The sequence below is a fragment of the Callithrix jacchus genome, chromosome 2 (assembly GCF_049354715.1).
Source record: "Callithrix jacchus isolate 240 chromosome 2, calJac240_pri, whole genome shotgun sequence".
NCBI lineage: Eukaryota > Metazoa > Chordata > Mammalia > Primates > Cebidae > Callithrix > Callithrix jacchus.
The window spans coordinates 31,296,938-31,310,644 of NC_133503.1; the positions used below are offsets into that span (position 1 = coordinate 31,296,938).

Below are 13,707 nucleotides of genomic sequence, written 5' to 3' on the forward strand. Positions count from 1 at the left end.
GTATGGTAAGTGTATTTATTGGGTGGATATTTATTCACTCAATATTTTTGGGGTCCTGTGCTAAGGATTTTCAGTGGTAGATTTTGTCCTCCAGCAGTCATTTAGCACCTTATAAAACTAAGTGTCAGGTCATCCTGTGCTAATGAACGTACATGGATTCATCCATCCATTCATTCAGAAGGTATGCTGTGTGCCAGGCACTGGGTTGATCACTAAGAATTTTGTGTTGAAGACAGACAGGGTCCCTGTCCTCATGAAGCTTATGTTCAAATGGAAGCACAGGCAATAAACCTGAAATCAAACAGAAGCACTGCAAAGAAAATAAAACAGGGAATGTGACTGAGCCTTTGTGGTTGGAGTGACCACTGGGGCAGATTGGGTTGTGAAGGAAGATGACATTTGAGTGTGGCTTCAATGGTGAGATGGAGCCAGCCTCGGGAAAAGTAAGAGCAAAATCTCCAAAGTCAGAGCAAGGGACTAGAAGGTAAGCCAGGAAGCCATGAGTCACAGGTAGGGGGTTACCAAGGCTGGAGAATTAGGCAGAGTCCAGATCCTAAAAGGCCTGGTGGGCAGTGCTAAGGAGTTTGGATTTTATCCTGACTGTACTGGGGACCCATGTGGCTGTTTGAAGCCAGGAAGGATATGCTCTGACTCCCATTCTGCATGGAGTCAGAAAGAACATTTTGGTCTTGGTCAAAATTTAAGTTGAAATCTTCAAAATAGAAGATGATGCTGATGTTGACAGCTAAGGTTTATTAGGGGAAACCTTATCTTTAGCCGCAACCACATAATAAATCATAATAGTTAACTTTTATTGGGGACATATTGTGAGTTGGGCAATGTGCTTGATATAAGGTGAAATCAGTTATTTCTATTCTGTCTATTTCATTGATGAGGAATTGGAGATTCAGAGAGGTGAGGTCACTTGCCTTAAGTCACCCAGCCATCAAGTGAGGAAGCAGGGATAGGAACTGGGGTCTTTCTGGCCCCAGAACCCAACTCCTTTATTGTCATGTCTTAGGCTGGGAGGCAGTTCACTGTGCACATTGAGGCCAACTCCTGGTGCTTGGGGCCCCACCAAGCCCATCTGACTCTGGGTTTGTAGATCAGGACTGAGTAGGGTGCTCAGTAAACTCACCTGGACCTCCTTGGCTTTCCTGGCTGCAGTAATCATAACTATGATATATGGAGTACAGGTGCATAGGATTCAGGTACTTCTTTGAATAGTTACTTATTTAACCCTCATAACACCTCTGGGAAGTGGGTGCTGTTTTTGTCCCCATCTTTTTTTTTTTTGAACTCTGTTGCCCAGGCTGGAGTGCAGTGGCACAATCTCGTCTCACTGCAATCTCCGCCTCTCAGGTTCAAGCAATTCTCCTGCCTCAGCCTCCCAAGTAGCTGGGGTAACAGGTGTGTGCCACCATGCTGGGCTAATTTTTTGTATTTTTAGTAGAGATGGACTTTCACCATTTTGGCCAGGCTGGTCTCGAACTCCTGACCTCAGGTGATCCACCTGCCTCAGCCTCCCAAAGTGCTGTGATTACAGGTGTGAACCACCACGCCTGGCCCTTTTTATCCCCATCTTAAAGATGAAAAAAGTGAGGGACAGTGAGGTTAAATGACTTGTCTGAGGTTAGCCCCACAGAGCGAAATGGCAAGACCAGGACTGATACAAGGACCACCTGCTCAGAACGCACACTATTATTCATGTACCCAGTTCCATCTACAAAGAGCTTGTGCTCCTGGCTCCAGGTGAGATCAGCTAGAAGCAGCCAGACCTGTTTTAGCCCATGGCTCTCAGTCATGGGCAGGAGTGCCACTGCTGTGCCCAGAATTATCCATTTGTGTGCAAGGGCCAGTAGGAGCGTGGCAGGGAAATGAGGTTTCCTTGTCAAATGAAGGCTTTAAGTGCCAGTGGTTTCCTTAGAAGAGAAGCAGAGAGATCCCTGGGGTTCCCTTATCAGGAAGGGAGTCTTACTGAGTGCTCTCAAAATAAAAGCAAGCATCCTACTATAGCAGGTGGCAAGCTTCAGAAAATTGTTCCCTGGAGAGGAGGGGTTACAGATGAACCTCTAGCAAGGCTCAAAGAGGGTTCCTCTGATGGCAATATTAAGCCACATCAGGATGCTCAGATGCCAGCTATATCCTGTGAAGTGACCCCCTCCTCTCACCTCCCCTCCCCAGTGGTGTCCTTGGAGCTTGTGAGCCTAAGACAGCACATGAGGCTGGGCACACACAGGTCTCTGGATGGCATTTCCTTCATGCCATCTCCAGAAGCCTTCCCTGCAGCCAGCAATGCCAGGCAGAGCTCAGACGCTAAGCAGGTTATGTGATTAGTGCCGCTATTCAGTCAGCAGACAAATTAATCTCCTTAAGTGGTTTAGTGGAGGATGGAGATGCATGGGTCTGAAAGCAGGAGGTCTCCGCAGGCTCAGCAGGCATGGGACGCAGGCTCGGCTTCCCCATCACCAGCACTTGCAGTCTCCCAGACCCACCATGTCACCCATTGCCATCCCCAGCCTGCCATGACCTGGACTCTCTGCCCCTCAATGCTGCAAGCCCTTACCCTCCTCCAGTCTGTCCGCAGGTGCTCAGAGGTGTTAGCTGTGCGGTTTTAAGATCTGGATCTGGCCTTCCCCCCTGCAAGGAGGGCAGGAACTGTCTTATTCATCCTTGTAGTTCTGAACCTGGCAATGGTCCTGGCACATCGTGGGTGTTCATTACTTGGGCAAGGAAGGAATGTACAACATGTGTTGAGTGCGTGGTTATAAGCCTCAGATCAGAGACTTTCAAAGACCCCTGTTAAGGGTAGGGAAGAGGAGGAGCTGAATTAGGAGTGGGAAGGGATAGGCTGAGTGGAAGAACAGGTGCTTTATCTCTTCCTTCTCTGTCCTAAGGGTCCAGGGGCTGTTATTTTGCCCCAGGTGGGTAGGGATGGATCTATTAGGTTGGCACAAAAGTAATTGCTATTTTTGCCATTGATAGTGTAGATATCTACTGTGATTGGAACGGTAGTGGCAATAGGATAGTTGTAATGAGTTTTGTAGAGCACTTTGCCTGCCTGCACCAATCTCTGTATTACGGACTTCCCCTATAATGCCTCACTGAGTCCTCTCAACAGCCCTATAAGTAGGTATTATTATCCAAGTTTTACAAATGAGGCATCTGGGGCTTAAAAGGATTAAGTCAGTATCTCAAGGTCATGAAGCAGTAAGTGGTAGAACTGGATTTGAATCCAGGCATTTTGACTCCAGAGCCTGGGATGGTAAAACACAAAATCACATGTGACTCCTTCCATCACCCTAAAGCAGATTTTTTATGTTTTTCTGCTTTAGCATTTAGAGGTGGTTGGAATTTGCTGGAACCATCTTTTATCCATAGAGAGTGGATCAAAATTGGGGGTTAAGCCCAGGCACAGTGGCTCACACCTCTAATTCCAAAACTTTGGAAGGCCAAAGCAGGCAGATTGCTTGAGACCAGGAGTTCAAGACCAGCCTGGGCAATATGGCAAAACCCCATCTCTACCAGAAAGTAATAATAATTTAAAAATCAGCTGGGTGTGGTGGCACATGCCTGTAGTTCCAGCTACTTGGGCAGCAGAGGTGGGAAGATCATCAGAACCCAGAGTGGTTGAGGCTGCAGCGAGCCATGATTGTGCCACTGCATTCTAGCCTGGATGTGTGAGACCCTGCCTCGAAAAGAAAACAAAACAAAACAAAATTGGGAGTTGCACAGACAGTTTTCTGGTTCCTGAACCTGCCTTTCCATCTTCCTTCTCTAGCTGTGAATACGGCCCAGGGGTGTGGCCTGAAAGTGGCCTGTGTCTCAGCTGCAGTGTCAGACGAGTCAGTGGCTGGAGACAGTGGTGTGTACGAGGCTTCCGTGCAGAGGTGGGTGCCTGGGTGCTGGCTCGCTCTGTGGCCCTGTGAGCCATGAACTCTGAATATGCAGAGCCTAGGCTTGTGGGGTGGCTTAGGTTTGTCGCCCATAATATGTGGGAGGAACCCCAAGAGGGCATGACCCCACCTTCCTCTTGGCAGCCCAAGGCACAGCAGCATAACCCTTCCTGGGACCTTGGAGGTGCTTGAGGTTTGGGGTAGTGCTAGTTCTGTGGTAGCTATGAAAAGGTGTATGTATGGCTAAGGAGCAAGCGCTAGAGAAAAGGAAGCCCCCTTCAGAGAGGGGTCCAATCTGGGCATAGTGTGAGCCTGTAATACCAGCTACTTGGGAGGCTTCAGTGGGAGGATCACTTGACACCAGGAGTTCAAGACCAGCCTCGGCAACATAGTGAGACCCCCCCCCATCTCGAAAAAAATTTTTTTTCTTTAATTAAAATTTTTTTAAAGGGACCTGGAAGGAGGCTGAGCAAATCCTAACTTTCCTTCTTGGGGATCCAACCACAGCCTCCCAGAACAGTTTGTTCACTGCAGGGAAGCCTAACTCCCCCTCCCCTGTTGCCTTTCAGACTGGGTGCTTCAGAAGCTGCTGCGTTTGATAGTGATGAATCGGAAGCAGTGGGTGCGACCCGAGTCCAGATTGCCCTGAAGTAAGTGACATGGATGATGAGGACAGAGGTAATGGTCTGTGTGGGGTCATTTCTTCATCCACATTTACCTTCACAGCCACCCAGGGTAGAAGGCAGCACCAGCAGGATCTGCTGGCCATTGCGGCTTCCTTACTAAAAAGATGCCAATTCACTCCTCAACTCCCAGCATCCACTTTACAGATAGGAGAAACGAGGTTTTAAAAGACCTTGTAACTTGCCCCAACTCACTGAGCTGACTGGTGGCAGAGCCAGGAACAGGGCTGAGACCTCCTGCCTCTCAGCGTGTTTGTTCATTGTTATTGTGGCTTTTGTCTTTCCATCCCATCCAGGTTTCAATGATCTGGACGGAAGCTGACCACTAGGGGCCGCAGCCCAGATTGGGTCAATACACACATTGCTGTTCCTTTTGTTTTCTCTGGTTGGGGGATGATCTCAATGTTTTTGTTTTTTTTTTTCTAGACATGGTCTTACTCTGTCCCTCAGGCTGGAGTGCAGTAGCACAATCTCAGCTCACTACAACCTCTGCCTCCCTGGTTCAAGCGATTCTCCTGCCTTGGCCTCCCAAGTAGCTGGGATTACAGGTGTGCGCCACCACGCCCGGCTAATTTTATATTTTTAGTAGAGACAGGGCTTCACCATGTTGGCCAGGCTGGTCTCAAACTGACCTCAAATGATCCCCCTGCCTCAGTCTCCCAAAGTGCAGGGATTGTAGGCATGAGCCACCATGCCTGGCCTTCAGTATTTTTTAATAGGAATTAATTGCCAACATTTCCATGTCATGAAATTTCACCCACATTTATGGGTTCTTTTTAAAAATTTAGATAACTGGCTGGGCGCAGTGGCTCATGCCTATAATCCCGACACTTTGGGAGGCTGAGGCAGATGGATCACTTGACTCCAAGAGTTCAAGACCATCCTGGGCAACATGATGAAACCCCATCTCTACTAAAAATACAAAAAATTAGCTGGGCGTGGTGGTGCATACCTATAGTCCCAGCTACTTCGGAGGCTGAGGTGGGAGGATCACCTGAGCCCACGAGGTCGAGTCTACCATGAGCCCTGATCACACCACCGTACTCCAGCCTGGATGACAGAGCGAGAGCCTGTCTCAAAAAAAAAATTTTTTTTTCAAAGAACTGGCAGTTCTAGCTCTACATCCTGCATGGCAGCAAAGCACTGGGCCTGTGCTCTTAAGCTCACCATAGTCCCCAAGGTAGCCAACAGCCACGTCCTGTGACTTTTAACAGGGAAGGAGCAAGAGTGATGAGTGTATTACTAATAGGTATGCCCCTTTTCATTTCAGGTATGATGAGAAGAATAAGCAATTTGCAATATTAATCATCCAGCTGAGTAACCTTTCTGCTCTGTTGCAGCAACAGGACCAGAAAGTGTGAGTATGTAGCTGGATATGTGTATATCATACTCTCACCCTCTGGAGTCACCCCGGGGGTCATTTTTCTGCCCTGTCCTGACTCACTTATGGGCTTGTCAAGGCACTGTGGGTTTGTAATGCATATGACCGTGATGCTAAATGTCACGTGATGTAAATGCATGTGAATACAGGCACAACGGCAAACATACCAGCTGTAAAGACACGCACTCTAGTTGACTGTGAATTCCTGTCCCATTACATGCTGAGCACCTGCTGCATGCCAGCTCTAGGTATGGGGTGGTGAGCAGATCCTTCCTGGGCCTTACCCTCCCAGACTTTGAGCCTTGTGGAGAAGAATGGTCACAGTCTATCTTCTCCTAAGCTCAAGTGTTTCTTGCAGAGAGAGATGGGTCTTCTGTTTCCAGAGTCCACACCAATCACTGTGCTTCTCTTGGAGGGATATGACTGCATGTTACCTTGATGCTGATAGGCAGCAAACACGTGCTCTGTCTGAATGCGGGCTCTTCCCATGGTAGTCGGGTTTATCCTTTATTGCACTCATCTGCCTATGAGTTTTCTTCTTAACTAGACCATAAGGCCTGGAGGGTGGCAACAGGAGCTGATGTGTCTGTGGTCTACACCCAGCCAGCCTGTGAGGGTGGCACATGTGGGAAGAAGGAACGGCAGGAAAGTGGACAAAACAGAAGTAAGACAAGATGGGATGCTTAGGTCATTTTCAGTCTTTTGCCCACACAGATGGTGCCAGGCTGAATAGCCTTCTCCATATCTCACTGGTACTCATGCAGGGGTATCTTCTGATGCCTAGAAGTGAGGGGTCTGGACCCAAAGATAAATGCATCTGGAATTTTGTTCAATTTGTCTAAGTCCCTTCCAGTGTATAGGGGCCTGATTTCCCAGATTCCTCAGTTCTGCGAACTCTCATCCTCTGTGGTTTGCTTAGGGATTTCAGCAGCTGTTTAGCCCCATACCTGGGCTAACCCAAGATTTCCTGTGGTTCTGTCTCCCTCTAGGAATATCCGCATCGCTGTCCTTCCTTGCTCTGAAAGCACCACCTGCCTGTTCCGGACACGGCCCCTGGATGCCTCAGATACTCTAGTGTTCAATGAGGTGTTCTGGGTATCCATGTCCTATCCAGTCCTTCACCAGAAGACCTTAAGAGTCGATGTCTGTAGCACCGACAAGAGCCATCTGGAAGAGTGCCTGGTAAGGACCATGTCTGTCTGCCTGTCTGGCCTTCCATGTTTATGGGGATTGGTCCACCCCGAGCTTCAGGAAGAAGGCTCGAAGGAGACGCAGGTTGTGCTATCTGTCAGGCTCATCTTGGATTCTAGGCAGAGATGCTTCCACAGGTGAATGTTGTTCTCAGACTTCGGGTGGGAGAGAAGGAGCTCTTTTTACAAGAGGAAGAGTAATGGACCTGAAAGTGCCTTTTAAAACTGCCAGAGCCTGGAAAATGCTAGCCACAGCCCTCGTCTGTGCTTCTTACCTAATCTCTCATGCATGCAGGAAAGCTGTTGTTTACCGTAGTAAAGCTGAGGTGCTATAGCAGCGCTTCAAACCACAGCTTTACTACAGGCATGAGAGACGAGGTAAGAAGCACAGACTGCGGCTGCATGGTGGCTTATACCTAGAATCCCAACCCTTTGGGAGGCCAAGGCTGAAGGATCACTCAAGCACAGGAGTTCAAGAGCAGCCTGGGAAACACAGCAAGACCCCATCTCTACAAAAATAAAATTAGCCGGGCATGGTGATACGTGCCTGTAGTCCTAGCTACTCTGGAGGCTGAGATGGGAGGATCTCTTGAGCCTGGGAGTTCAAGGCTGCAGTGAGCTGATCGTGCCACAACATTCTGGCCTGGGCAACAGCAGAACTCTGTGTCAAAAAAAAAAAAAAAAAAAATGTAGCACAGAATAATGAAAACAAACACATAGGCATTCACATCCCACCTTTACCACTTGCTCTATAGCTGGATGACCTTGGACAAGTTACGTAACACCTCTGATTCTCATTTTTCTTGTCCATAAAATGCAAATGATAATGCCTCTGTCATGCCCACTAGAAGAATCTTTGTGAGGATTGAGATAGCACCTGTCAAGCACCTATTCAAGCATCTGACACACAGTGGTTTCTCGTTGATTGAGGCCATTGCTAGACTCCTCCCTGAAACGGGCCTCCTCTGGCTTCCATCTCCTCACTGCACTGGCAGGAGTCAGGACTGGAGATGAAGTAGCCCCGGGTACACTGTTTCCTAAGAAACTGTCCCCTTAGAGACAGGCAGACCCAAGTGCAGACAGATATCCAGCTTTCCCATCTGTAGAAGGGGGACTTACAGAACAGCTAACTCAGGGGCTTGTGATGTACAAGTGAATTAAAGGAAGTAAAGGCCTTTGTTAACCCTGATGCCTTTTAGTGTTAGAGTATTTTAATGATAACTCAACTGTGGGCACAACGGAGGGAGCCCAAGCATGGGCATTATACCTAGAAGGTTGCTCTATGCATGCTCAGATCTATACTGGGAGCTTGTGTCCCACCCCTGTGTCTGGGGCTGGGGATTCAAATGGGGAATCAAATAGACAAGGCTCCAGCATTGATGGCTAACTTGTAAATAAACTGTGAGGAGGGCCGTTTGGAAATGGATGGGTCGAAGTTATGGAGGAAAATGTGGGATATGTGCAAAGGAGAGAAACAAAATGTATACACCTCTCCAAGCCTCTCCTGCCTCTGTGTCTGGAAGCTGGAGTGTGGATCTTCTCACTGCCTCCTCAGAGGGCTCACCACCTTTCTCCTGCTATAAATCACAGGCCTTTGCCCAGAGTAGGGAATCTCTTTGCTCTCCATCCTTGCCTTCATCTGCTTGTGCTGTAAAAGCCTTCTCTGTCATGGCATTGTGGGGCCATGTCCTTGGATTGTGGCCTGGGGCCTACACCAGGCTTGCCCTTCCAGCCAGGCCTCCTCAGAATCTTCAATTCTCGGTCAGTTCCCTAATCTGTAAAATCCGGCTCATACTGACTTCCTGGAGGTGGTTCTCTGAAAACTAAATGAGGTGCTACAGCAGCGCTTCAAACTGCCGTGCACATGAATTCCCTGGAGCTCTGGCTAAAATGCAGATTCTGATTCATCAAGTCTGGAGCGGAACCTGAGATTCTGCATTTCTAACAAGCTCCCAGGTGAGGCCAATGCTGCTGGTTCCTAGATCACACTTTGTGTAGCAGGAATGCAGAGCTGCAAAGTGTCTGTACTTCGTGCTCACTGGATATCAGTTCCCATCTCTTTCCTCCTTAGCTGGGTACAAAACAGCATCACTACCATTTATGTTGTTGTTACTGACAGTAATGCAGTAGTTAATATCAGTAGGATGCAGTTTCTATGGCAGGCACTGAGCTAAGCTCTTTATATGCATTATCTCTGCTTTTTTTTTTTATTTTAGACTGAGTCTCACTCTCAGTCTCTGGAGTGCAGCGGTGCTATCTCAGCTCAGTGTAACCTTCACCTCCCTGGTTCAAGTGATTCCCCTGCCTCAGACTCCCGAGTAGCCGAGACTGCAGGCACGCACCACCATGCCTGGCTTATTTTTGTTTTTTAGTAGAGGCAGAGTTTCACCATGTTAGTCAGGCTGATTTTGAACTCTGGACCTCAGGTGATCCACCCGCCTCGGCCTCCCAAAGTGCTGGGATCACAGGCGTGAGCCACCACACTCAGCCCATTATCTCTACTAATCCTTACTCCAACCTTGCAAAATAGGTAGCGTAGTCCAGTGGAGAAACTGACGTACAAACAGGTGAAAGACCTTTCCTAGATCACACAGTTAGAAAGTGGTAGAAGCCGTTTTTGAACCCTAGCAGGTCCACCTCTGAAGTCCACACACATCAGTGCCTCTGTGTTGTCTCTTTACCAGCACATGGCTCCCTGGAGCCCAGAGGTGGGGGTGGTGACTTGAAGGGGTTGGCAAGCCTGGGCTCCTCCAGCGAAGCATTCCCCTGGCCCTGGGCATTCCTAAGCCAAAAGAGACTCAATCCTATTTTCTTCTCCTAATTGGATGCCTTTTATTCCTCCTTCCTAATTGAAGGCTGGTCATTGCTGGTTGCCATGGTAGCAGCCAAAGCGCTCATCTTACCGTGGCTGGTCTTTGCCTGTGGCCAATGGGAAACCTCCTTTTCCGTATACAGTGGGGACATGGAGTGTCAGGCTGTCGTATTTTGGTGGCTGGAGGAGGAGAAGAAGTGAGATGGGAGGAAAAAGGGCCTGTCTGCTCCCACGCAGAGACTCCAGGCAGCAGGGTGTGTGGAATCCCCAGTCTGTTTTCAGCTAGGCAGCAACAGTATCTGTACTGAGCCGACAGTATCTATCTGTCAGTGGGCTAAGAACTTTGTGTGCAGTATCTCATTTAATCCTTGCGATGGCCCCAGGAAAATAAGGGATCAAGGCCCAAGTAACCTGTCAGCTCATCCAACGAGAAGACAGCAAAGCCTGGATTTGAAGAGACTCCAGCTTCCTTATGTGTAGCCATCACACCATGCTACTTCGCAGGGGGTTACTGTGAGTGTCTCTCATGTCCCCAGACCCAGATTATAGGTTTGGAGGAATATACAGCCCGCCTTCCCAATATCACAGGCAACAGTTCCACCAAATGCTCTAGCATGGCATTGCGGGGGGCCTAGTTGCCCCCTGCTCTGCTGCTGAGCTCCACACCACCCAGCCCAGGCTCTCTTGAGGAAGCACACTTCTCACGCCCCACTTACGTTCCATGGTTCACCAATAAAACCGTTCCCTTGCCCCCTCTCACTTTGCCATGCTAACTGGGCAAAACCCCAGCCCTGTCAAAGTGAACTCTCCACCCTCCCCTCTCCAAATGAGCAACTGGAAAAAAAAATACATACAACCACACTGTATGGTGTCATTTGGAAATGGTGATCACTCACTTCCCATTAGCCCTGAATGCTGCCCAGAAATTATACTGTATCTCCCTGGACCATTGACTCGCCCACTCATCACAATGACTAATTTATACTTCTCTCAGGGAGAGAAGAGAGGAGGACTCAGAAGAGCGCTCCCACACCATATCTAGCTGTTCTTGTAGGTTCTGCCATTTCCCTAGCTTCTGAGGATGGTCCTTCTGCACTGCTGTCTGAGGCCACCACCCCCATTTTCTCACATGTACATTCCTCCAACAGCCATTCTGCTCTTTTCTCCATCTTTAATTTTCCCTCCACTGGATACCTCCTATCAGTGTATCATCATGCTGTTATTTCTCCCATGCTCAAAGCAAAACCAAACAAAAAATTTTTTTGAGAGAGGACCTTGCTTTGTTGCCCAGGCTGGAGTACAGTGCTATGAACTTGGCTCACAGTAGACTTGACATTCTGGGCTTAAGTGATCCTCTCTCTTCAGCCTCCCTGGTAGCAGGGACTACAGGCACAAGCCACCATGCCTGGCTAATTTTTTCACTTTTAGTAGAAATGGGGTTTCACCATGTTGACCAGGCTGGTCTCAAATTTCTGACCTCAAGTGATCCACCCACCTCGGCCTCCCAAAGTGCTGGGATTACAGACATGAGCCACTATGCCCAGCCTGGCCCTCAGCTTTGTACCAAGGGTGTGCTCCTCATGGTCATCAGTGAGCAACTTGTTCCTAGACCAGAGGCCAGCTCTCCATCTTCCTACTGGACCTACCAGCTGCACCTGCCACAGTTGCTGACTTCACCTCCCTCAACATCCTTTGCCCTTGCTTGGCCTCCTGGTTACCTCACTGTTCCAGTGTTCTCCCCTCACCTCTAGCATCCTGCTTTCCTTTGCTGATTCATCCTCATTTCCCTGACCTCCCTATGTCAGAGGGCCCGGGATTGGGTCCTTGATCTTTACCTTTTCTACTCGTTTCCTTGGTGGTCTCATTTTATCTCCCAGCCGCAAACCCATCCCAAATGCAGGGCTCCAGCTAGGGCCTCCCCACCCCTCTCGAATCTTGTATCTCCACTGCCTGTTCTGTATCTTCACTTAACATGTAAAATAGGACCTCAAACTAACATGGCCACAAGAGCGCCCTGATCTTTCACCCTGTATCTCCACTGTCTCAGCCGATGGCAACTTCATTCCTTCATTGCTCAGGCCAGACACCCCACAGTCATCCTTGACCCCTCTCTTTTCCTCACCCCATCGTCTTGGTGCCACCTTTAAAAGAACCCTAGATTCCACTTCCCCAGACCCAAGCCACTGTCTTCCCTTGCCTGGATGATGGCAGCCACCTCCTACTTGGTCTCCCAGCTTCTGTCCTTTTTCCCTTCCTCTTTTTTCAACAAAATAGCCAGACTAATTCCATTTAAATGTAAATCAGTGCATGCCATTCTCCTGCTAAAACCTCATGATGCCGCATGTCTCCACCTAGAGTCAACACCTGTGTCCTTTGCCTGGCCTCCAAGGCCCCTTGGAATTTGGCCACTTCTTACCTCTGGGATTTTCTCCCCAGAACTCCTCCAGCCTTGTATTCCTTGATCACACCAACATATGCCTCCCCCCACCCGCTCCAGGCCTTTGCACTTGCTGTGCTGTCTGCCTGGCATTCTCTCCTCCCAGATGTCCATGGGCAAGACTTGCTCTCTCACCGCTTTCCAGACTTTACTCAAATGTCACCTTCTCAGTGAGGTCCTCCTTCCGCTCTATTTAAATATCCCATTACCCTCATTACCCTCTCTGCTCTTTTATCCCCTCTTAGCCCCTTTCCCTGTAGTATTTTTCTCTACAGCACTTTTTACCACCTTTCACTGTACCTCATAGATTCTAGGGTACATGTTATCTTTAAATTTTATTTCTGAAATCAAGATGCACTTTGTACTAGATGACAAGTTATACTTTAATTAGCAACTATTTATCTTTCTTGGTGCACAAAATAATGGTACCCTTTTAAATTGATAGCATCTTAGATTCGATGAAACACAGTATGGAGTTTACCTATTGAGTTGTTATCTGATTCCCCTAGACTCGAATATAAGGTCATGGGGCAGGAATATGTATCTGCCTTCAATTCTGCTGTATCTGCAGCACGCAGAACAGTGCCTGGTACATAAGACTTCTCCGCAGATTTTTGTATGTTGAATAAATGAATGAATGAATGCATGAATGCCCTCAAAATTGCATCCGGTTTAATGAGTTGATTGGTTTGAAACCAGTTTCTGGAGGTTCAATTCCTTCCTTTCTCATTTAGGTTTTCATGTAGGTTGACTCTTCAAATGTGGTAAGGTGGTGGACAGAGAGGTAGACAATATTCACCCTATGAGCCAGCCCCAGATAAATGGTGTATCTTATTAGAATTTATAATGATCTGCTAGAGGTGTCATACCTCAAAGCTGTGATCCTGGTCCTTCCCCCTCGTACCTCACACGTGGCCTGGCATGTTCTACACTGTAATATCCAACACAGCTGTCTACCTCCCTAGGAAACCATGAGCCTTTTGGGGGAAGAATCAAGTCTTACATGCTTATGTGGCTCCAGAGTCGGCAAAGGGCTTAGGGAGTTGTTATTGAATGAATAAATGAGCAATAGAGAAATATTTGTATATATGTATATTTATTCTGGGTGCCTGAAATGTGACAAGCATTGAATTCACTCTGATCCTCCCAGTGGGCTGGTAGGTAGGAGTTATTTTCCCTGTTTTCCAGATGAGGAAGCTGGTGCTAAACAAGTGAAGTGTCATCATCGTGCTTGCTTCCTCTCCCTGCTCAACTCTGTGCTTTCAGAAATACCTTTCACTGTCCCAGACCTAGCACAGCCTTGCCATG

General features: G+C 48.2%; 1 protein-coding gene across 4 annotated transcripts in view; it reads left to right on the top strand.

Moving 5' to 3' along the window:
• WWC1 (WW and C2 domain containing 1) overlaps positions 1 to 13,707 on the top strand; it is a 184,226-nt gene that overhangs the window by 135,168 nt on the left and 35,351 nt on the right. For all 4 annotated transcript variants that reach the window (XM_078359150.1, XM_078359158.1, XM_078359161.1 and 1 more), the window contains exons 12-15: positions 3,782 to 3,890; positions 4,466 to 4,546; positions 5,850 to 5,936; positions 6,950 to 7,142. In XM_078359150.1, coding sequence (XP_078215276.1) covers positions 3,782 to 3,890; positions 4,466 to 4,546; positions 5,850 to 5,936; positions 6,950 to 7,142 — 470 coding nt within the window. The remainder of the gene's footprint in view (positions 1 to 3,781; positions 3,891 to 4,465; positions 4,547 to 5,849; positions 5,937 to 6,949; positions 7,143 to 13,707) is intronic.